We start from the raw sequence: 23,639 nt of genomic DNA on the forward strand, positions 1-23,639 counted from the left end.
CTTGCCTCCCCCATTCCTTCCCACAGAAGCCACAATAAAGGCTCTGGGCCACGCCCTGCCCTCTCTCCTTCTGCCTCCTGAAACACCCTGGTGCTTCCTCGTGTGGCCCTGCATGGGGTGCTGTGCACCTTCACAAGGGGACTGTGAATAATAAACTCTTCTTTCAAAGGCAGTGTCTCTGTGTCTGTCACCTTACAATGCCCAATTAAAGCCAAATCCCAGGTATATTTTAGAGCAGCTGGGTCACCCTCTCCCTCAGGCATGGTGCCACATGGGTTCTTGCTGCAGGGGAGCACTTCTTTCTGGAATCCACTGCCTGTTACCTTCCAGGACACCTCTCTCCTGGTTCTTCTCCAGTTTCTTTGAGCACCTTCCCAGGGATTTGAGCCCAACCCTCTTTTCTGTTCATCTCCATCACTTCCCCCAGGGCAGTGGTTCTTAGACTTGGCTGCACATTGGAATCACCTGGGGGATTTTGAGAACTGCTGATGCCCACGGTCTCCCACACTTGGAGATTTGGGGTTAATTGGCCTGGGGGTGTGGCCTGGGCGCTGGGTTGTTCAAGCTGTCCAGGTGGCTCCAGCGGCAACCAGTTGAGAACCTAGGGCCTCACCTCCACCTGTGGCAGACAGTGGTGTGTAGCGCAGAACTGAGGGGCTCATCCCCCAGCTGCCAGGAGTGTTGTCGGCTATGGGAGAGCAGGTGGGTCCCCGCCCTCCCTCCCTCACATGCCCTTGAAGGATGCTTCTTCCACAAGGCAACTCATGCCTCCTTAGCAGCAAGCTGCACCCAGTGGCTGGCTGATGTGGAGGCACAAAGGCCTCTCCTCCCCTGCCTAAAAGTGGTGCATCTCTGATGGGTCCTCCCAGGTCCAAAGCTCCCTGCGGGCTGAGGCCTCTGTTGCGACTGAGGGCAGCTCACCCTCTCCCTCTGCTGAGTCCTGCTTCCTTTACTGCCTGACAGGTGTTGATCTGAGAACACTCCCCAATCAACTTCCTGCTCACAAATCTCCATCTCAGTGTCTCTTCCCTGGGGAACCCAACCTAAGACACATGTATGGGGCCATGACTCCAAACCTCCACATCCGGGCCACACCTCTTACTGGGGCCCCTAACTCACATTTCCAGTTGCCTAGGGGACAGCTCCACTGATAACCCTTGGGTTCCATAATCTCTGCATGGTGTCCCCCACCTCCCAGCCCACACATGCCTGTCCCTGGACCACAGTTGGGGCTATCACCACCTGTCCAGAAATTCAATTAAGAAACCCGACATCACCTCCATTCCTGCCTTTAACTCACAGGCCTCCCACTGCCATCCGATCTGCTGCCTATCGGCATATAATCCTATTGGCTCTGTTTCTGAAATCTCTGTCTTGTGCACCTCTTCCTTTTCTACCTTGCTAGCATTTGCCTTAGGGGAGTTTCTTACAACGTTTTGCCTGGATTCTGACAACAGCATCTTAACTGTCCCGAAATCCTACTGCATTCTTTTCTTTCCCCTCACAGCCTCAGAGTGATCCTTCTAAAATGTGAATCTGACGTTCTAAGCTACTTCTCTGTCTAAAACTTTCAGCAGTTCCCTACTGCCCTCACGATCAAGTTCAAATCTCTTCGCCTGGAATACAAAGCCCTGTTTTATAAGCACCCTTCCAGGATTCCAGCCTTGCCACTGGCTAGACAGAGGAGCCCTCTGCTGCTCTGCTCTGGTCCTGCCAACCCGAGGGCGCCCCTGAGCCTAACAAGCTGACTTCATGATGCTGTGCCTTTGCACCTGCTGCATCCTCTCCCAGGAACGCCTGCCCTTATCCACAGAACATCTACGTATCCTCACAGTTTTGGCATTTCCTCCTCTGGATGACATCTCTTGCTGCTACAGAATCCCATGAAAGCACTTGTTACCTGTATAGCATGTATTTCTTTATGGGTATGTCTCTCCGACTAGACTGAGCTTCTCAGGGCCGCCCCCTGCCATGTTCTTTTATGTTTCTTCCCAATGCCTGGCACTTGGCAGGTGTTCAGTAAATGCTTCTTGACTGAATATGTGTTGAGTAAGATGAATGGCATAGGTAAGCCATGCTGCAGGTAAGATAGAGACTCCTGAAATAACACACACCCCTGCTTTTAAAGTACTAAATACACACACACACACACACACACCACATATATATAAAAGCTAAAACTTCCCTACATGGTATCCTATTAAAGGGCTAAAGTAGCATAAATAATAGTCCCCTATGAGGTATGATTATAATTTGCAGTCTATAGAAGAGAAAAATGAGACCCACAAAGGTTAAGTAGCTGAGGCAAGCTCACGTGAGAAATTGGGGGACAGAGTTGAATAAGAGCGTGGCTCTTCTGAACTGTGCACGGGGCTCTTTTTGTGACATTATTCCTGATACCACGTGGGTCTCAGTGCGAGGCAACACCCATCGCCTTCCCTCGCGGCAGCTGCTAGCTAGATAGTGAATTTATATGCAGGTGATATTAGGCTGAACCAATCCTGCTCCTCTGTAGAAAGTTCTGTACAGAGCTCATCAGAGATCACTCGAGCTCAGCTCCAGTGGCTCATGCGGTTACCAAAACGGATTCCACCAGGGTGAGGGGCAGGTCCGTGCATCAGCCATTCAGCGAGGGAGAAACAGTCACCTTCCGAAGGGATGCTTTGTAAAAGGGTTGAATGCACCTTGCTTGTTACTTGTCACAAGCTGGGTCTCACAGCACCGGTCAATGAAAGTCCATGGAACCCATGACCTCGATGTCCCCACAGCCATCTTCCAGAGGGGGGACCCTGCTGGCTGCAGCTAACGGAGCCCTGGGGTGGGGACCATGTCCCCAGCTGTGTCTGCCCCATACTACACCACCTTATGATGGGTCAGTCTCTCACCATCTCCACTCCAGATCTTGCAGAAGTCAACACCACCTGACCCCACAGGGTACAACCCAGACGCTAAGACGCTCAGGTCATTGCAGCAAATGTGTTGTTTTAGAATCACTGATTCAGGTACAGTAAGTCCCCTACATACGAACCTTCAAGTTGCGAACTTTCAAAGATGCGAACGTGTGTTTGCATGTCCTATCACGTAAGTTAGTTCACGTGTCTGGCATACACTGTCACCTGTGTGCATCCTCTACAAGTGGTTGTGCTTCTGCGTACTTTACCGTACAGTGCTGTATAGAGTACAGTAGTGCAGTGTCTTTATTTCAAGCCCAGGATGTCTGGAAGCAAGCGTAAAATCAGCGGTGATATAGCTGGTACAGTGTAGCCAATTGTGTTAGTTGGGTCCCTAGGCTAACTTTGTTGGACTTATGAACATGCTCTCGGAATGGAACTTGTTCGTATGTAGGGGACTTACTGTACATATTCATGGTCTGACTCTGACTTCAACAACAAAAGACACCTCAAGAACATCGCTGTATGATTACCCTCGCATTTTCCTGTCTTAGAAATAATACTGAAATTACCTTCCCAGGGCGTAACACTCACCTCTCAGAAAGTTGTCCCAAGTGCCACACGTGAGTGAAGTGACCTGCGCAGGGTCACCTTTCAAGAAACGCCAGCTCCCTACCCGCTTCCTACAACATGTTTCTGCTTTTCAAGGGGTTTGAGTGCCTTCTGCTTTGCTTGGTTCTCGAGCAATCTTATGGGAAAGTAAGGTCAGTAGCTATTATTCCCATTTTACAGATAAGGAAACCGAGGCTGGAGAGGTGGAGAGAGGGGTTAAAAGTCCTGCAGCAAAATTTTCCATGAAATCAACTTTGTCCCTTCCTCATTATAGAGAGAGAAATCCATGCAATGTTTGAAGGTTGTTGACCTGCAGAGTGCCTCCCCAGGCCAACCTACAGTGACAGGCTGACACTGAGCACGTGTGAATTTGCTGAGTGCTTCATACAGAGTAACTCGATTTCACCCTCACAACACCCCTGCCTTCATTCCCAGTTGACAGATGAGAAAACAAAGGCACGAAGAAGTTAAGTAATGCATTCATAGTCATGCGTCTTATAAATGGCAGAGTGATACACCCACCCCAGGCAGTGTGGTACCCAGCTCTGTGCTCTTAACCTGAGCAGTCCAATTTCTCTGACAATACGTTTATAGAGATCACTGTTCTCTTTCCCGAGGGAATTAGGTAACCAGCATTCTTTTCTAAATAATGCTGCCTGAACTTGAAGCTCATTATGAACCCCTTCGTCAGGCTCCTGTGTTCTAGCTGAATCATCCTGGTTTCTGGGTCTCATTGTTCAGATCCAGTCATACCAGGGCTTCGTCTGTCACCTCCTGCTACAAATCCTCATTGTGGCTCATCTGTGATCAGATCAGTGTCCTCCAAATGGAGCTCAAGAAAGGAAGACAAAGAAATGTGGTTTGGGGCTTCTCTGGTGGTGCAGTGGTTGAGAGTCCGCCTGCCGATGCAGGGGACACAGGTTCGTGCCCCGGTCCGGGAAGATCCCACATGCCGCAGAGCGGCTGCGCGCGTGAGTCATGGCCGCTGAGCCTGCGTGTCTGGAGCCTGTGCTCCGCAGAGGGAGAGGCCACAACAGTGAGAGGCCCGTGTACCGCAAAAAAAAAAAAAGAAATGTGGTTTGTTCTGAGGCTCACAGAAGCACAAGGACGGCCTATGATTTGGACTTTCCTATGGATGACCTGGATTCTGGGGATATGGAAGGTGTGACTGCCAGTGGTCAGGTACCAGCCTAGTTACCAATGAGCTCCAAGACTTTGGGTCACAAATTTGGGCCATAACCTTGGGCCTTTCACAGCCCCACTCAGCTTCAGAATTAGACCCAAGTTCAGTTCTGGTTCTTCTACTTACTAGCTCTGGGGCCTTAAGCAAATTACTTGTTCTCTCTGGAATCGCATGAGAAGAGTAATTAACACTTATTTTGCAGGGTTGCTGTGAGGTTGACAGCTGCGATATCCTAGCGTGGGCCTGGTACGTGGTTGGGAGCCAAGAGATGTTGCTTCTTTTTTCCCTTTGCTGTGGTCCTGAGCCAACACAAGTTGCCCATCCTAATTGAAGAGTGTGTCTGCGATTAGATCTGCTATGCTGAGCCTGTGACTTTGTGTCTGGGTTGAGTGTATGAAACTCACCTTTCAGACACGAGCGGGAAGTCTAGGAGTTAAAGGCCAGCTTACCCACAATCCGGGGCTCCCATCTAATTTCATCAGCCACTGTCCCTCCTCCTTGGGTGCTCTGTCCCCCTTGGAGTCTCTGTCAGCTATCTGGTGCCCCTTCCCTGGACACGGACACCCCTGGCGGCTCTTTGCTGAACCCACCAATGAACAAGCATGGCACCCCTCCCCCTCGGGTGCTGCTTCCTCATCTGTAAGAAGCTAGGCTGCACCTATGTGCATGCTCCCATCCCCTCTGCCTCTGAGTACCCTCCATTCTCTGCACACCAAGGATATGGGGCTGGATTTTTAAAGCAATGCTAATATCTCACTGCCTTAACTCATTCATGTTGTCATTCATTCAACCTGTGGCACTCTTATTGAGCCACTCTGCTTCCAAATGTGCCTAGCTCTCTCTCAATCTTCTTATTTTTATTTTTGTTTTTCCACTGGCCATTTGCTCTACCTGGACTGGTGTCTCCCTTCTACCACCTGGCTACTTAATTGTCCCCTTATCCTTAAGGTGGATACCACCCTCTCCAGAAAGGCTTCCCTGGGCGTCCCCTGCTGCCTTAGGGCTGCTCTGGTGGTCTTTCCACCCTTGGGCTTTCTGCATGGAACGCCACTGTCTGTGGTCCCTTCCATCTGCCCCTCTAGCAGCGAGTTCCTTGCAGGCAGGGACTTTGCCTGTCTCATCTCTGTGAGGTCTGGTGCATTGTGTCTCCTCAATAAATGCTGGTTGATTTGAGTTAGTCAGAATTATATGGCTATATGAGGTAGAAATTACAGATGCAAGTCTCCTGGAGTGGTCCAGAGGAGAAGTGAGGAGTGCCTGAATTTAGGGGCAGTGGTGGGGGAGGGAGAGGCGCTGCATCAGTTGGAGACTTGGTGGGAGATGGACAGGACCAGCAGGGGGTGGGAAGAAGCCAGGCTGGGTGAGGGTTACCGGAGAGGCATCTCTGGGAAAGCGCTAGGACTCTTCCCCCAGCAATCCGCCCCTGCTGCTGCTCCCATGCTTCACATGCATCTCAGCCCCAGAGGCCTCTCCCCCTGACCCTGCCTGCCTAGAACCTGTCTAAAATAGCCTCCCTCGCCACCCTCTCCCTCCTTCCGCTTTGTTCTGCTTCACAGCATTCATTGCTGACTGACTTCAAATATGTATCTGCCTCTGATCTATGTCCTCCACCAAACTGCAAGGTTCAGGAGGTCAGAGGTCCTTGTCTGTTTTGTTCACTGCTGGATAGAGCCTAGAACAGTGCCAGGCACACAGTAGGTGCTCAATAAATGTTTGTTGAATGAATGAATACATCACCAATAGGCCAAATGGGGGCCTGGGCTCCTGCAGGCTGCAGACACTAGAGGGCACCCGACCACAGTCTGGATCTGGGCGAAGCGCCACGGAGTGCCCCAGACTTTCTGCTCGGGTCTTGGGCAGTAGCTCCCTGTCAAGTGAGAGTCCTGGGCTGCACTGTTTTGGTTACAGACGTACAGGGCGATATGAGCAAGGGTCTGGGCCAGACTCCCTGGCTAGTGGGTGGCCATGGGCAAGTTCTCCAACTTCCTGTGGGACTCAGTTTGCTCATCTGCAAAACGGGTATAATAATAGAAGTCAGGTCCTAGAGGATTGCTGTGTGTTGTGGGGATCACATCAGACAATGCCAGTGAAGAGCTCAGCACGGTTCCTGAAACAGGACAGCTCCTTCAGAAATGGGGGTGGAGCTTTTACCCATTTATTCAATAACATCTTCTGCGAGTCTTCTGGGTAAAGGGTACATGCCCCAAGGATGACAGGTGAATTGGACACGCCTGTCCTCACAGAGATGAAGGGAAGGACTGAGCAGTGTGCTTGAGGGTCTCACATATGATAAAACATTCGTAATGCCTCCCCAAGTTTAAATCATGTCCAAGATCACCGGCCAGATAGCTCTGGGCAAGGTTTCCCCTGAGTCTCCATTTTCCAACCTGTAAAATGGGATGATGACAGAACCTATTTCCCAGGTTGAGATGAAATTTAAGTGAGATGATGTGGATGAAGCCCACTGCTTGCAAATTCTAGGTCTCCTGCTCCACCCTTTCATCTCCTCCTTTGCTGTGTGAATGAAGGATCATCCCTGACCCCTGGTCTCCAAATGGGGGGACTGGGGCTCAGAGGCACTGAGTGACTTGCACTAGACAGTCGGGCAAATCAAAGATCAGGATGGGATTGAGCTGCCATCTTGGAGGCTCAGCCTCCTGGCGTCACTTCAGATCTTACCTGTAAGGTTCCCCCCATCCCAGGGTGGTGAGGGGCCTGCATGAGATGGCTCAGGACCTATTTCCAAGAGACAGTGGCCGCTACAGAGTGCACTGGATGGGGCTGGGCCGGGTGGCCAGGGGCTGAGGGTACCGTCCTCCTCTGCAGCCATGCAGCCCAGAATCAGGCACTGAATATCCCTGAGACTTGCTCTCCTCATCTGAGAAATGGGTCTAATGATGACAGTGCCCCCAGGTAGAATGAGCCATTGCACAAAGAGTGCTGGAGACTGCACGTGATGTAATCTCTTTGGACACCTGTCCAGCAATATGTAGATCACAAGGCATTTCAGATCCATCTTGTCTTTCCAAGAGCCTCATGAGGCGGGGATGATGATAAAACGGCCAAACTTCTGGAGGTGATAAGGGTGTACCTTTGCTGTTCAGAAGCATTTGTGTGAAGAGAACGTGTTATACTGGACCACAGACAATAAGACCTGGCTGTGGGCAGGGAGCATTTTGTTATAAGCACTTCTATTGAGCTGGGTTCTGCCTGAGAAAGGCCAAGGCCAAAACAGCAGGGATTCTAGCACCCTGCATTCAAATCCCAGCTTTGCAGCTCGCTGCCTGTGTGACCTTGAGCACATTTGTAAATTTCTCTCTGCCTCAGTGTCCTCATCTGTGAAATGGAGATGATAGCGACGGTACCTAACCCATAGGGTGGTTGCATGGATTCCATGAGTTAACATGTGGAAGAGGCCCACAGCAAATGTGAACTTTTGGAGCTCAGGGCCCAGGTCTGAGGATGCAATGACCCTGCTCTCTGCCTGACATTTGCTGAACTGTTCTGCCTTCAAGGTTTCCCTCTGAGGCATACAAGTCTGGCTGCTGGGGCCATGTGAGTCACAGGGCAGCACACTTAGGACCAAGCAAACCTCCAGAGCCACCCACCTCTTCCTTCTTGGGGCTCAGGAAACTCTCTCTTTCCAACACCCACGCCAGGCCGCCTACTCAGAGGGCAGCTGGGCTAACCGTTTTTCCCTGAAGCTGTCTCAAAGACAAGACGGCAAAGTTCAGGCAAGCTTCAGAGACTGTCTTTAAAATTCCCGATGGCATGACTTCAAGATCAATTAAATGTACCTTTGTATCCCTTCAACCTTCCTTGCCTGCAAACTGAGATACAGGCCGAGCTGAAGCGCCCCCAGCCCAGGGGCACGCGCCACCCACGGCATTAGCCATCACACAGCAGCTAGAGCAGACAGGAGCCTTGGAGCGACTTTCATGTAGGCCCCTCCTTTTAGGAATGAGGAGCTCGAGGTCAGGAGAGGGGACAGCCCAGAGCCACAGCACAGCACTCGGTGGCCTTATGCCTGCCCACACACATCACGGCTGATGAGCACGGGGCTTTGCTTGTGCTCTCAGGAGCAAAAAGACATTAGAAAATTCATGAATTGGGGTTTTCTTCATCATTCCAAGGTCAAGGAAAGTTTGTGCATTCCCTCCACACCTAGGGAGCATCTCAGTGTCACGGACCCCACTGTCAGATCTATGATGATACAAAGAACTGAGACCTCTGACCTCTGTGCTTGGGAAAGATCATCACGTGGATGAGCACTTGACTCTGTAGCAGAGCAAAGCAAGTCTCTTAAGAGAGGATTGTCATTTGAGGAAGACTGAGGTGGGAACAGCTAACTCTGATGGTTCACAGGAAAGAGGTGAGGCGGTGAGGGGTCCAGCATATGCCTTATATGGAGTGAAGCCAAATGGAGCTAATATTTAGGGAGTGAGTCCTAAGAACTGTAAGTGTATCATTGCATCTAATTCTCACAAGAACTCAGTGAGCTGTGCACACTTATTGCCATTTTACTAACAAAGATGCACAGAGGTTATCGGTGTCTAAAGCCACATAGCTAGTAGGTAGTAGAGCCAGGATCCTAACCCAGGCATTGGTCCCAGGGTCCTTGCTCTGAATCACTCTCCCTGGAGTTCTCAAAACTGAGTAGGCATCAGATTCCCCGGTGGGGGAGCCTCTTAAGACACAGATTGCTAAGTTGCACCCCCAGAGTTTCAGATTCAGCAGGAATCGGTGGGGGGCACAGATCACACTTTAAGGATATCTGCACAGCAGCCCTCTGACTACAGCTGGAAGTGGTCACTAAATCAACCTTAAAAATTGCAATTTTCAGACATGAGCTCTAACACTTGATAGATGCCAGAGCCCTTCCCACACAGAACAGAATTCTTTTTCCTACTGTTGGAGAGGAAGACTCAATTATAGCCGACACAGGGAGCTAACAGGACTCACACTGCCCCATTAGAAAGGCTGAATTATCTAAAAGAGAAAATTCAGAGCTCGGAAGGTTGTCTGAAGGAGATTGGACATCACCCTGTGAGGACCTCTGAAGTGGCAGCAAGGATGCGGAGGGGACAGTCTCTAATTTTTTTTTTTTTTGGCCGTACGCGGGCCTCTCACTGTTGTGGCCTCTCCCGTTGCGGAGCACAGGCTCCGGACGCGCAGGCTCAGCGGCCATGGCTCACAGGCCCAGCCGCTCCGTGGCATGTGCGATCTTCCCAGACCAGGGCATGAACCCGTGTCCCCCACATCGGCAGGCGCACTCCCAACCACTGCGCCACCAGGGAAGCCCCTCTAATTTTTTTGTTTTTTTCCTATTTTCCATCAAAGGAGATTCATCGTGTGGCTGCTCCCGACCCACCAGCATGTTTTCTCCGGCTATAGAAAACATCTGAGGCGTGCCCCAAATGAGATTCTTCATTTCAAAGGGAAAAGATGTGATTTCTAAGTCACTGGAGAAATAAAGAAGATTCTCACCAGGTGAAAGTGGTGTTGGGCTGTTTGGATCCACTTTAACGTGGATGAATACGTGTCTTATATTTTTATAAAAATCAAACAGATTTTTCTTCCTGGGCTTGAACGAAGGACAGAGTTCAAGATGAAAAGCTCACAGAAAAGAAGTGTTCTCACGAGCTCAGGGGCTGGGGCCACATGAGAAACATATGAGACCGAAGAGGACTGGTCTGCCTGACTTCCTGTGCCAGGACTCTAAACTTTGGGGCTGCCTCCCTGTGCTCCCCATCTGCAAGTCCCGCTCTGCACGTCCTACAGCACAGAGGTCATGGCTTCAAAGCCAGGAAGCTCAGGCTCCAATCAGGCTCCACTGCCTTCTTGCTGTAGCCATTTGGGGTAATTATTAAACCTCTCTGAGCCTGAACCTTTAATCTCTAACATAGAAAGTAATAATATTTATTTCCAAGGGCTGCTACATGAATTAAATGAGATATTGGCTGACATCTATTTACCACCAGCTCCAGGTACTGTTCCAAATGCTTGACATCTGTTTCCTTCTTCAAGCCTTACAAGAAACCTCCATGAGAGAGATGCCATTGTAATCTCATTGATAGGTAAGGAAACGGCTCAGAGAGGTTCAGAAACTTTACTCAAAGTCCCACAGCGCGTGGTGGGGGGGCTGGAAGGCAGACCCAGGCAGTCTGGCACCAGAACCCGCATGCCCGTGACTTGATGCTGCAGCTACAACTGGGCTGCTCTGTGCCCTGCCCTTTGGAGTTCATTTGTCTATGATAGAATCACATTTTCTCTCCTCTTTTTAATCTCATGTGAAATTTTTCCTTAGCATTTTGTAGATTAACAATAATTGTTGTGATGACATCATAGTCATTTTGTATTACCAATTCTCTGTGTTACAATGTGCCAAGAAAAAGCTACCGTCCTTGAGCAAACATGGGATACTTCTAAAAGGTGACTGCAAACTGGCCAGAGTAACCTTAACGTGTTCCCCAAGGGAGGAATTTATGGATTACTTTCTCTTTACACAGCAAAATAAACTGGCAGTCAGTGACAAGAACAAAGTCACATCTGTTTGGGAATTGAAAACATTATTCTAATTAATTGTTCCCAATATGGAATCAAAATGACAAATTATTTAGAAAAATAACATTGAGAAAGTGGCATACTAAAATTTTGGGAATGTTGGCAAATCTATGTTCAAGGAAAAAAATGTATGAATAATAATGAATAGGCAGAAATTAAAATTGGAAAGCAATAAAATGGATAACAGAGTTTAGTCTTTCAAATAGCAAAATTAGAGGCAACCCTTTGGACATGTTATTTAAAAAGGGAGACAGCAGGGGGTTCCCTGGTGATCTAGTGGTTAGGATTCAGCGCTTTCACTTCCGTGGCCTGGGTTCAATCCCCGGTCGGGGAAATGAGATCCCACAAGCCCTGCAGTGTGGCCAAAAAAACGAAAAAACAGAAAAAAAAAAAAAAGAGAGAGAGAGAGAAAGCAAAATCAAATTAAGTTAAGAGAGAAGATATAAAGAACAGACATGAGGATGTTAAAACTTACATAGTTGTATGTATATTTGTGTGCATATCTGAATGTTTCAATGAAATGAGTGATTTTATTGAAAACGCAGCAATTTTTAAAACTGACTTTACGTGGGTGAGGTGTTCCTCCTTGCCGAGGCCACACAGCAAGTACATGCCTGTACTGGGATTTAAAGTCAGGCCTTCCTGTTTCCAAAACAGAAAGCCAACAACAGAAGACTGTGCAATTACATATTAATGTGGGAAAGAAAGGCTCAAGAGTGAGGTAGAGCGAAGCCAAACATCTTGGAAAGATGCCCAAAATATATTAAATGAAGACGGCAAGTAACAGAACAATGTATATGGCATGATTCCATTAAAAAACAAAACAAAACTATGTACATATAAGTTTAGATAAGCAAAGAAAAAAGCCTAAATGAAAATTATTGAGTTGTTAACAATAGCTATTGGGTGGGCGGATTTGAACATTCTGTAAGGTTTGAATTTTTTGTATATTTTTAATTTTCTAAAAAAAAAAATCAAACCCAATCAAAGAAACTCAACAACTTTTGTCCAATAATAAGCAAAAGGCTTGAATGCTCAAGAATTCTAGGACATAGGGACAAGCTTTTGGAGGAAGGGCTCACCTCTGACTACCCTTCGTCTGGCAAGGGACGTGGGGAGCAGAGATGGTGACATGAAGTGAGAACGGACGTGGATGGCTGGGGAGCCACACTTACCTTTCCCAGCAGCTCAGGAAGGCCCAGCAGCTGCCCCGTGAACACGCCAATGCAGATGAAGATGGCGGTCACCTGCCCCAGAGAGCCGCGGATCTCCTTGGGTGAGATCTCGCTCAGGTACATGGGGAGCACACTGAGGGCGATGCCTATGAAGGAAGCATGGCAGCAGTGAGAGAGCTGTCTTCTTCAAGGAAGACTCTGGTCATGGCACCTCCCTCTGTTCCGTGCTTGACAAAAATAGTGCTGTAGCCACAACACCATTCCCAGCACTCTGCACAAATTGTCAACATTTTAACATGCACTTTATTATTTACTCCATAGAGTATGGCTGGGAGGTGGATTTCATAGGAGGGGAAATGGTAGTAGCTGATGGTAGTGATGCTGGTGGTGACGGTGACGGTGGTGATAATAATAACCAACGCACATAGTGCCTACCAAGTAGCAGGGATCTTCCTTCTCTCTTTACATATATTAACGTATCTATTTTAAATAACAACCCTCTGAAGTAAATGTACTATCATTATCCCCATTCTAAATATGAGAAAACCGAGGCACAGAGAGGTTGAGTAACTTTCCCAAATCACCAAGGGACATCCAAAAATACTCCAAGAGATTATTTGCCCAGTAGATCAGGTCTCTGATTCTAGAACTTGAACTTTCCTGCCAGCTAACGGCACCTCCTTAGGTAAATCATGGAACTCAGTTATGGCAGATACTGTTAAACCCATTGTACAGCATTTTATAGACGACGTCACTCACATAGGGTCTTATAACCTTTGAGATAAATTTATGCGTTCAAAGGCTTATGACTGATATTTCTATTTAAAAAGTAATAGTTATAAATATGTCTCATAAAACATAATACTCTGCACTCATAGAGGTTCTGTTAGTTAAAAATATCATGAGGCCTTGTCAGGTTCAGGAAACTTTGTTTTCTACTCATTTCGGGGCAGGGTTGTTCTTAAGACCCTTTATAGACCCATGAAGGTCTACAAATGCACTTATCCCAGGCAGATTCGTGGCTTGCTTATTACACTCTGAGTGACACTGCTTCCTGGGTCAAATCCCTGCAACTTACAAAAGTTGAGGACTTGGGATGAGAGAGTTAGCCTCTCTCAGCCTCAGTTTCTCTATCTACAAGTTGGGGATAAGAACTGAGTCTGACTTCATAGGATTGCTATGTTAATTGAGTTAATTGAGATTTGCTCAGTGCTTCACTCAGCGTACAAGTCAGCATTACTAGCACTAACTATTATTGTCTTCTAATCTTTCACCAGATTGTTTGGGCAATCAAAAATTTCTTTCCTGCCCTGGCCTCCTGATGCCTAGAGGTTAGAGCACAGTTCCCGACACACTTTAGGCACCAATCGATGTGTTTCATCTTAAGCTGGATTCACCCCAGTTTCTAGCATTCAGGGAAGCCCTTCCTAAAAAGAAATAGTGAAGGGAATGTGCTGCCCAATTTATAAGCTGAGCATCTCATTCATTGCATCTCAGCCCAGGATAACTTTTTCTGGTTCAGCACACAAGGGAAACACGCTTAAGGTGCAAAGAGACAGGAATTATCTCCAAAGCTGCAACATAAACCAGATGCTATCTGAATTTTTATCCCAAACACACATATTGAGAGCATCTGGCCTCATGGAAAAATCAAGTGGCCACGGATCAATGTGGCACCTTGTTGCTTAGGGGGCAGTGGAATAGAGAGGAAGGTGCAGGATTCAAGTCCCAGAGCCCTGCTTTCCTCACTAGGTGACCTTGATCAAGTTAGTTAGCTTCTCCTAGCCTCCGCCTACCCATCTATGAAAGAAGGGTCATAATTGCTGTCTATTCCTGTTTCAGTGGGAATAAAATTACTACATATAAAGCACCTGGCTCACTTTTGGTCACTTGATGGACACTTGGAAAACTGTTAGGTCCTCACCCTGACACTCCCCCTACCCTCTGGGGATAGTTATCATCATCATCTCATGAAAAGCTATTAAGGAAATGATACGGCTGGTAGGAAAGAGGAGGCATGGTCGTGGTAATGGGCGTGGCATACGGTTGGCACAGTAAGAACGCCTCCTTCCAGGGCGCCTGCGCAGACTGAATCCCTGGAGAACGCTTAGCAGGGTGAAAGGCACACAGGACACTGTCAATTAATGGAGACTCTTCTTCCTTGCCCATTGTGAAATTTCGGGCAAAAATGAGATGCTGCTGGCTAAACCAGTGGTGAGCCATGAGGAGGTAGCCGGCTGTAGGATGACCAACTCATCCCAGTTTGCCAGGGACCATCCTGGCTTTAGCTCTGAAAATTCTGGGTCCCGGGAAGCCCCTGAGTTCCGGGCAAATGAGGATGGTTGATTACCCTGGGCTCGTGTTGCTGCACCAAGCATCCCACACACCTGAGTGGCCCCTCTTGACCTGTGACCCCGTATCCTGCCATTCTTCCCCCACCCCAGGTGCCCCAGCCTTACGATTTACCGGACACTCCAGGCTCATTCTGGTCGTGGGATATCAGCCTTTGTTGTTCTGTTTATCCCGAGTCCTCTGTCCTCACAGCTCCACAGGCTGACGCCCCACTGTCCTTCCCGTCTCAGCTCAGCCTCACTACCTCCCGCTAACGGGAACTAATATGACCCAACGGGTCCTTTGCAGATGGAATCAGGTTAAGGTGAGGTCACACTGGATTAGGGTGGGCCCTAAACCCAATGACTGGTGTCCTTATAAGATGATAAGACACAGGGAGACACAGAGGGAAGAGGGGCACGTGAAGATGGAGACAGAGATTGGAGTGATGCTGCCACAAGCCAGGGAATGCCAAGGCTTCCCGGCAGCACCAGAAGCCAGGAGAGGCATGAAACAGATTTTCCTTCAGAGCCGCCAGAAGGGACCAACCCTGCAGATACCTTGATTTTGGGCTTCTGGCCTCCAGAACTCTGAGAGCATAATTTCTGTTGTTTTCAGCCCCCCCAGTTGTGGTTTTTGGTGACAGCAGCCATAGAAAACTGCCATACCTCCTCATGGAGGCCTTCACCTGTCAAAATCAATCCCTCCCCGTCACTCCTTATCTCTCCATCCTGTCTTATGTTCCTCATGGCACTCAGTGCTTTTTGAAAGTATCTTGTTCGGTATTTACAGGGGACCCTTGAACAGCATGGCTTTGAACCATGCAGGTCCACTTATACTCACATTTTTTTTCACTAAATACGTACGACAGTGCCACACAATCCGATGTTGAATTCGCAGATGCAGAACCACATGCATGGAGGGTCGACTGTAAAGTTGCGCGTGAATTTTCGACTGCACTGAGGGTCGGCACCGCTAACCACCACGTTCAAGGGTCACCTGCACTTGTATATTGTCTGTTTCCCCACTTCCAGCCACAGAAAATTTCCTTCGGAGAACAGCACCGGACCCAGCACATGTGCTTGATCAAAGTCTATTGGGTCCCCAAGGCACTTTCACTCTACCGTTATTTATTTAACCAAGGCTGCGGTAAAGGTGAGGTTGCTGGGGTCGCCAGTGGTTGGGAGTTGCAGATGGGCAGGCTGGTGCGGTTATAACTGTGGTCTATGGGAACAGGCCTCAAAGGCTAGTCCTACAGGGGCTGCAGACTCCAAGTGCACAGAGGGCAGAGTGCCTCTCATCTAAAACATCAACAACAGTTCCAATCTACCGAGCAGTTCACAACTTCCAGAACCACTTTACAGTCTTCCGCTTCCTCAGGGTACGTGGCCTGATGCAATGAAAGGAGCAACTGGGGATAGGCTCCCTCACACAGAGCTAGCCTAATTTCCAGATTCCTCCTAGAGTCCAGTTCCAGAAGTAGCATTTTAGCCCATACAAAGCAGAAGGGATTGAGGGAAAATATTGTCTAAGGGCACTCAAAGATGTTGCAGGAAATACTCTAGGGACAACTGGATAATTGCATTTTTCTATGGGGTTGCAGAAAAATTTGAGTCCAGTCCAAAACTAAGCGTTTCACTGAATATAAACTTAAATTTGAAGATTTAAGTATGACAAACATTTTTAAATTGCACAAATAATATGTGTGCAGTTTGATGAATCATCACAAAATGTATACACCTGTGTAACCTCCACCCGGGTCAAGAATCAACTTATGGGCTTCCCTGGTGGCACAGTGGTTGACAGTCCTCCTGCTGATGCAGGGGACACGGGTTCGTGCCCCGGTCTGGGAAGATCCCACATGCTGCAGAGCAGCTGGGCCCATGAGTCATGGCCACTGAACCTGCACGTCCGGAGCTTGTGCTCCGCAGCGGGAGAGGCCACAACAGTGAGAGGCCCACGTACTGCAAAAAAAAAAAAAAAAAAAAAAAGAATCAACAAGACCAGCACCCCAGAAAGCCCCCATGCTGTGCTCCCTCAGAATCACTATCCTTCCCCTCCTTCCCAAAGATCACCACCAGCCTAACTGCAATCACCAAAGGTTAGCATATGGAATCAGAGAATACGTACTTCTTTTATTTCTTGCCTCTTTTGCTGATATTATGTTTGTGAAAGGCATCAGTGTTGTAGCATGTAGCTCTAATCTGTCTGTTTTCATTGCTGTGTAGTATTCCAATGTGTAAGTATTCCACAATTTATCCACCCTACTATTGATGGACAGTTTGGGGTTAACACTAATAGTGACCCTATTTACAACAGCCAAGACATGGAAGCAACCTAAATGTCCATCGACAGATGAATGGATAAAGAAGATGTGGTACATATATACAGTGGAATATTACTCAGCCATAAAAAAGAACAAAATAATGCCATTTGCAGCAACATGGATGCAACTAGAGATTATCATACTAAGTGAAGTCAGAAAGAGAAAGACAAATACCAAGTGATATCACTTATATGTGGAATCTAAGATATGACACAAATGAACTTGTTTATCAAACAGAAATTGACTCACAGACAATTTCTTTAGAACAGACTTGTGGTTGCCAAAGCAGGGTTGGGGAGGGATGGATTGGTAGTTTGGGATTAGCAGATACAAACTACTAGATATATGCATAACTGAGTTGCTTTGCTGTACACTGGAAACTAATACAACATTGGAAATCAACTATGCTTCAATAAAATAAATTTTAAAAATACTAATAGTGCCCCATAAATATTCTTGTATAAGTCTTTTGGTGCACATGTATGGAAAACTGAAAATGTATACATATATGACTGCCAAATCATTGTTTTGTATAATGATATTGGCCTGTAATTTTCCTTTCTTGTAAAGCTCCTATTAGGATATACAATCAAGGATACATTCATTTTATAAAATGAGTTGGGGAGTGTCCCCTCTGGAAATGATTGTATGGTGTTAGTGTTATTCTTTCTTAAAGAAGCCATATGGGCCTTGCACTTCCTTTGTTAAAAGGTTTTAAATTACATGTTCAACTTATTTAATAGAATAGGACTATACAGAAATTCTATTTTTTCTTAAGTCAGTATTGGTAAGTTTTTTCTTTTTTGGCATTTGTACATTTATCTAAAGTTTTCAAATATATTTTATAAACATGTTCATGATATATTCTTATGTTTTTAATGCTTCAGGATCTATCCATTCTGATCTTACAGAAAAACACAAACGAACTTTTTGGCCAACCCAATAGCATTAGTTATCAATTCCTTTTCTCTCTTTTTATAAACAGTCTTGCAAGGGGTTTATCAATTTTATTAATCTTTTCTAGAACTCACTTGTCTTTGCTGATGTTCTCTAATGAAAATTCTTTTTCTAACTTCTTTGAGATGAAATATTAGATCATTGATTTTCAGCCTTTCATGTTTTAGACTATATGCATTTGAGGTTATAAATTTTACTCTAAACACGGCTTTAGCTGTAGCTGACAAAATTTGATATGCCTTATGTGGTATTTTCATAATCATTTAATTCAAACTACTTTAAAATTTCCATTGTGATTTCTTTTTTGTCCCCTGGTTACTTAGAAGTACACATCACTTACATCTTAATTTCCAAACATATGAGGATTTTCTACTTATATTTCCGTAATTAGTTTCTTTCGTGCAAGTGTGCTAGGGATAAATTTTATTAGCTTTTGTTTGACTGAAAAGGTGTTTTCATTTCACCTTTATTTTTGAAAGATATTTTCACTGGTTGGAGAATTCTAGGTTGGCAGTTATTTTCTTTCGGCTCTTTGAAAATATCATTTTGCTGTTTTTATGTCTTCCATTGTTTTTGTTGAAAAGCCAGGTTTCCATTTTATTCTTACTTATTTGAAGGTAACATATCTTTTTAACCTGATTGTTTTTCAGAATAACTTTCTGTTTGCCCTTGGTTGTCAGAAGTTTTACTAAGCTGTGCAGAGTTGTGGTTTTCTTTGTTTTTACCCTACTAGGGATCCATGGTGCTTCTTGGACTTGTGGCTTTTCATCAGGAAAAAAAAAAAATGTTGGCCATTATCTTCCAAAAATTGCTTTTTCTCCATCCTCTGTCTACTCTCTTTCTGATTTTCCAACTAATGTATGTTAGACATCTTTACAATTTCCCAGACATTTCTTACCCTCTTTTCTGTGTTTTCATGCTTCAACCTGGATGCTTTCTTCTGATCTTTGATGCTTTAGTTCCCTGATTCTTGCTTCGGGTGCATGCTATCTGCTGGTAAAACCATTCATTAAGTTCTTGCATTTTTTGCATTTTTCAGTTTTTGTATTTTTTAGTCCCAGAATTTCGATTTGGTAAGTCAAAATATAGCTTCCATTTCTATGCCAAAATTCTTGACGTTATCTCTTGATTATCTGAACATATTAAGCATAATTATTTTAATGGCTGTGTCTAATACTGCTATTTTCAGAATCACTATCAGTTTATTTTTGACGTTATTTCTCTTGGTTTTCTCCTTGTATGTCTGGCTACTTTGGATTGAATATCAGAGTGTATATGAAAACTGTAAAAATAATTTGAGGTTCTGGATGTATGCATCTGGCAGGATGAGAGGCTAGAGGCATTAGCAATCCCAGCTTACCACAAATCCGTTGGTGATTGAAGTGATTTGAAGATCTGGTCTATTTATGATTCACTCTTGCTCCTATGGTGTAGCCCTGTGGTGACTAGCGACCTTCCTACCTGTCAGGAGTTCAACTCCAATTCCTCCTCCTCAGCCCCATGAGTCTGTTGGAAGGTCTACTAAGCATCTCAGATTCTCAGCCATCATTCTGGAATTGGGAGATACCTCTAGAGGAAAAGTTGCCCCAAATGCAGGGCTTACCTCTCTGGGTTTCACTCCTTTCCCAGATTGTGGTCCTATAAGTCCCCCCTGCCTCGGTAGCTGTCTGATACCTTTAAACAAATGCTTTTTCTAACCATTTTATTTTAAAAGCAGAACTCTTTCTTCCTCCCTTCTCTCTCTCTCTCTCTCTCTCTCTCTCTCTCTCTCTCTCTCCTATATATATATATATATATATATATATATATATGGCAAAGAAATGGTTTGTTCTCCATTCAACAAATATTTACTGAGTGTATACTGAGAGGTCGTCATTGTTAGAAGCCAAGGCAATGGCAATGAATGAAACAGGTAAAAAAGCCTTGCTGTCGTGTAGTTGCATCTTGGGGAGGGAGGTACTGGAGGGAGGCTGAGCATAAGCATGAAGAGTGTGCTGCCTGCTAGATGGTGGTAAGAGCTCTAGGGAAACATCAAGTGGGGAGGGAGGGCAGGGATGCCCGGGGTGGGGAGAGTTGCAGTTTCACATAGGGTGGTCCCTGAGGCCACATGGTGGTGGTTCAGAGAGGGAACGGGCGGGAGGGGGGTGGAGACCATTTAGGGCCTGCCTTACAGGCCAGGATGTATTTTATTTGCTTCTCAAATCTATTTATTTAACTTAAAAAAAAAATGAGTCCATTTAAATATAAGTAATGAGTAATCATTGCACAGGAAAAACGGAAAGAGAAAAGTCCTGACCCACATTATCCCTCTGGTTCCTCTAAGCCGAGCAATTTAGGAAAAGTGTGGAGTCAGGCACACCTGGCTCCCACCTTGGCCCAGACGCATCTGAACTGTGAGACCTTGGCAAGGTAGCCCCTGAGGCTCCATCTCCTCACATGCAAATGCAGGTAGAGCTCTGAGTCCAAGAGAGTTGTGCTATTGAAGGGAAACACACACACGGACACAGAGACACACAGAGACAGTCATACATAGAGACACACACACACAGACACACAAACACACAGACACAAACAAACACAGACACACACACAGACATAGACACACATAGACACACACACACCTGTTTAGTACCTGAATATTGTTAGGTAGATGTCATTATCTCTACTTTATGTGCAAAAGAGGCTTTTCTCAGGCCACCGGGCTAGTAAGTAGAAAGGCTAGGACTAGAATCCATTTCTTCTGAGCACCTTACCCTCTCTTTGTCATGTTAAAATCTGACTCAAGTCATAGTAATAAATTAATAATATTATTAGTGTTTTTGTTGGTTTCCTATTACTGCCATAGCAAATTGCCAAGAACTTAGTGACTTAAATTTATTTTCAGACAGTTCTGTGGGGCAAAATGGGACTCATGGGTCCAAAATGGGCTAAAATCAACATGTTGGCAGGGCTGTGGTCTTTCTGGAGGCTCTAGGGAATAGTCCATTTTCTTGCCTTTTCCACCTTCTAGGGACACCTACACTCCTTGGCTCATGGCCCCTTCCATCCTCAGTGCCAGCAACTGCGTCACTCCAGTCTCTGCTTTCATCATCTCGCCTCCTTTCTCTGACTCTGGCTCCCCTCCTCCCCCTTTCACTTACAAGGACTCCTGTGATTACACTGGACCTGCCTGGAGAATCCAGGATAACCTATTCATCTCAAGGTCCTGAATTTAATCACATCTGCAAAGTCCCTTTTGCCATGTAAGCTAACATATTCACGGGTTCCAGGCAATAGGATGTGAACACCTTTGGGAGCAGTAGGCAGAATAATGATAAATAATAAATCATTTGCTTGTCAGAGTGGTGCACACCATTGCTGGGAGCTTGTGGCAGAGGTAGCTGGGTAAGTCCACACATGACATACATGGGCTGACCCCACCAGCCAGGAGAGCCAGTGTTTCTGCCCTATGCCTTTATTTCTCAGTCTCCTATACTGTGGTGTTATTTAATTAGTAGACGATAGAGCTACATGTGGCATGTGAGGTCTGGAAGCCTAAAGAGGACATTCATGGTAGTAGCTCTAAGGGGAGAACGAAAAGGAGCCAGAGCAGATTTTTAGAGCTGGTGGAAACCTCAGCTACCAGAGTTCATTCTCCTTATTTTCTAGATTACATCACTGAGGCCCAGAGAGGGGAACTGATGGCCCCAAGGTCACCTGGCAAGTCAGTGATAGAGCCAGAACTTGAAGTCAAGTCCTTGCCCCTGATTTCATGTCCATGCCATATGATTCTCTAAACGCTGCTGCTTGAACTTGTCCACTAGAGAGCACTTAATGCAGCAGATATGAACTTGTCACTGGAGAGTTCTTAATGCAGCAGACTTGGGCTTGTCCACTGCAGAGGTGCTAATGCAGGAGATGTGGGCTTGCACCCCTGGGAGTGTGGACAGCGCTGGGAACGCTGTGGCAGGAACCTGTCCAACACAATCATCCACAAACACAAAACACCTCTGCACTCTTTTACCTTGACTTTACAATCAGCAAGGATTTGCCCTCCAACGCCATGCTTCATCATGTTTGTTTCAATGTAAAAATAGTGTGTTTATTTTTGCTCCAAGCCTTTTAGAAATAGGACACTTCAGTCTGATGTTTTCTGCAATGGTTCCAAATATTCCCCCTGAGGACCTGGTTTGAGCAGCACAGCCACCTGAAAATCCTCCGGGCTTCTCATTTGGCTTTAAATTATTTATTTCAAGCAGGGCAGCAATTCACCTCATAACCAGCAATTTTCTTTCTTTCTGACCAATTGCCTCACCTTAAATGCCCTCACATCTGTCTCTCTGCTTTGAGAGGGTTTGGTGAGAATAGATGACACAAAGCTTCCACGTCTTGGCTCAACTCCAAGAGGCCACATTCCAGAAATCAGGAGTGCATTTTTTCCCCACCTGTTGATTTTACTTTTTTTTCTGTTTCTTTTTGAAAAGCTCATAGGACAAATGGTCTAAAAGACGTTTGTCTTGAATATGCGGTTTTGTAAAAATGGCATCTCTCTTTGAATCAGCTTATTTTTTTTAACATCTTTATTGAGGTATAATTGCTATACACTGTTGTGTTAGTTTCTGCTGTATAACAAAGTGAATCAGCTACACGTATACATATATCCCCATATCCCCTCCCTCTTGCGTCTCCCTCCCACCCTCCCTATCCCACCCCTCCAGGCGGTCACAAAGCACCGAGCTGATCTCCCTGTGCTATGCGGCTGCTTCCCACTAGCTATCTACCTTACGTCTGGTAGTGTATATATGTCAATGCCACTCTCTCACTTCGTCTCAGCCTACGCTTCGCCATCCCCGTGTCCTCAAGTCCATTCTCTACGTCTGCGTCTTTATTCCTGTCCTACCCCTAGGTTCTTCAGAACTCCTTTTTTTTTTAGATTCCATATATATGTGTTAGCATAGAGAATTTGTATTTCTCTTTCTGACTTACTTGACTTTGACAGATTCTAGGTCCATCCACCTCACTACAAATAACTCAATTTCATATCTTTTTATGGCTGAGTAATATTCCATTGTATATATGTGCCACATCTTCTTTATCCATTCATCTGTCAATGGACACTTAGGTTGCTTCTATGTCCTGGCTATTGTAAATAGAGCTGCAATGAACATTGTGGTACATGACTCTTTTTGAATTATGGTTTGCTCAGGGTGTATGCCCAGTAGTGGGATTGCTGGGTCATATGGTAGTTCTATTTTTAGTTTTTTGAGGAACCTACATACTGTTCTCCATAGTGGTTGTATCAATTTACATTCCCACCAACAGTGCAAGAGGTTCCCTTTTCTCCACACCCTCTCCAGCATTTACTGTTTGTAGATTTTTTGATGATGGCCATTCTGACTGGTGTGAGGTGATACCTCATTGTAGTTTTGATTTGCATTTCTCTAATGATTAGTGATGTTGAGCATCCTTTCATGTGTTTGCTGGCAATCTGTGTATCTTCTTTGGAGAAATGTCTATTTAGGTCTTCTGCCCATTTTTGGATTGGATTGTTTGTTTTTTTTTGATATTGAGCTGCATGAGCTGCTTGTAAATTTTGGAGATTAATCCTTTGTCAGTTGCTT

General features: G+C 45.9%; 1 protein-coding gene across 1 annotated transcript in view; it reads right to left on the reverse strand.

Annotated features, from left to right (window-relative positions):
• SLC2A9 (solute carrier family 2 member 9) overlaps window positions 1–23,639 on the reverse strand; it is a 210,231-nt gene that overhangs the window by 119,848 nt on the left and 66,744 nt on the right. Inside the window, 1 exon segment of the mRNA XM_089911655.1 lies at window positions 12,426–12,571. Within this exon segment, the coding sequence (XP_089767781.1) occupies window positions 12,426–12,571 (146 nt within the window).

Source organism: Delphinapterus leucas, chromosome 5 (assembly GCF_059928025.1).
Source record: "Delphinapterus leucas isolate spDelLeu-1000000601 "Yukka" chromosome 5, BTC_Dleu_Yukka2, whole genome shotgun sequence".
Classification (NCBI taxonomy): Eukaryota; Metazoa; Chordata; class Mammalia; order Artiodactyla; family Monodontidae; genus Delphinapterus; species Delphinapterus leucas.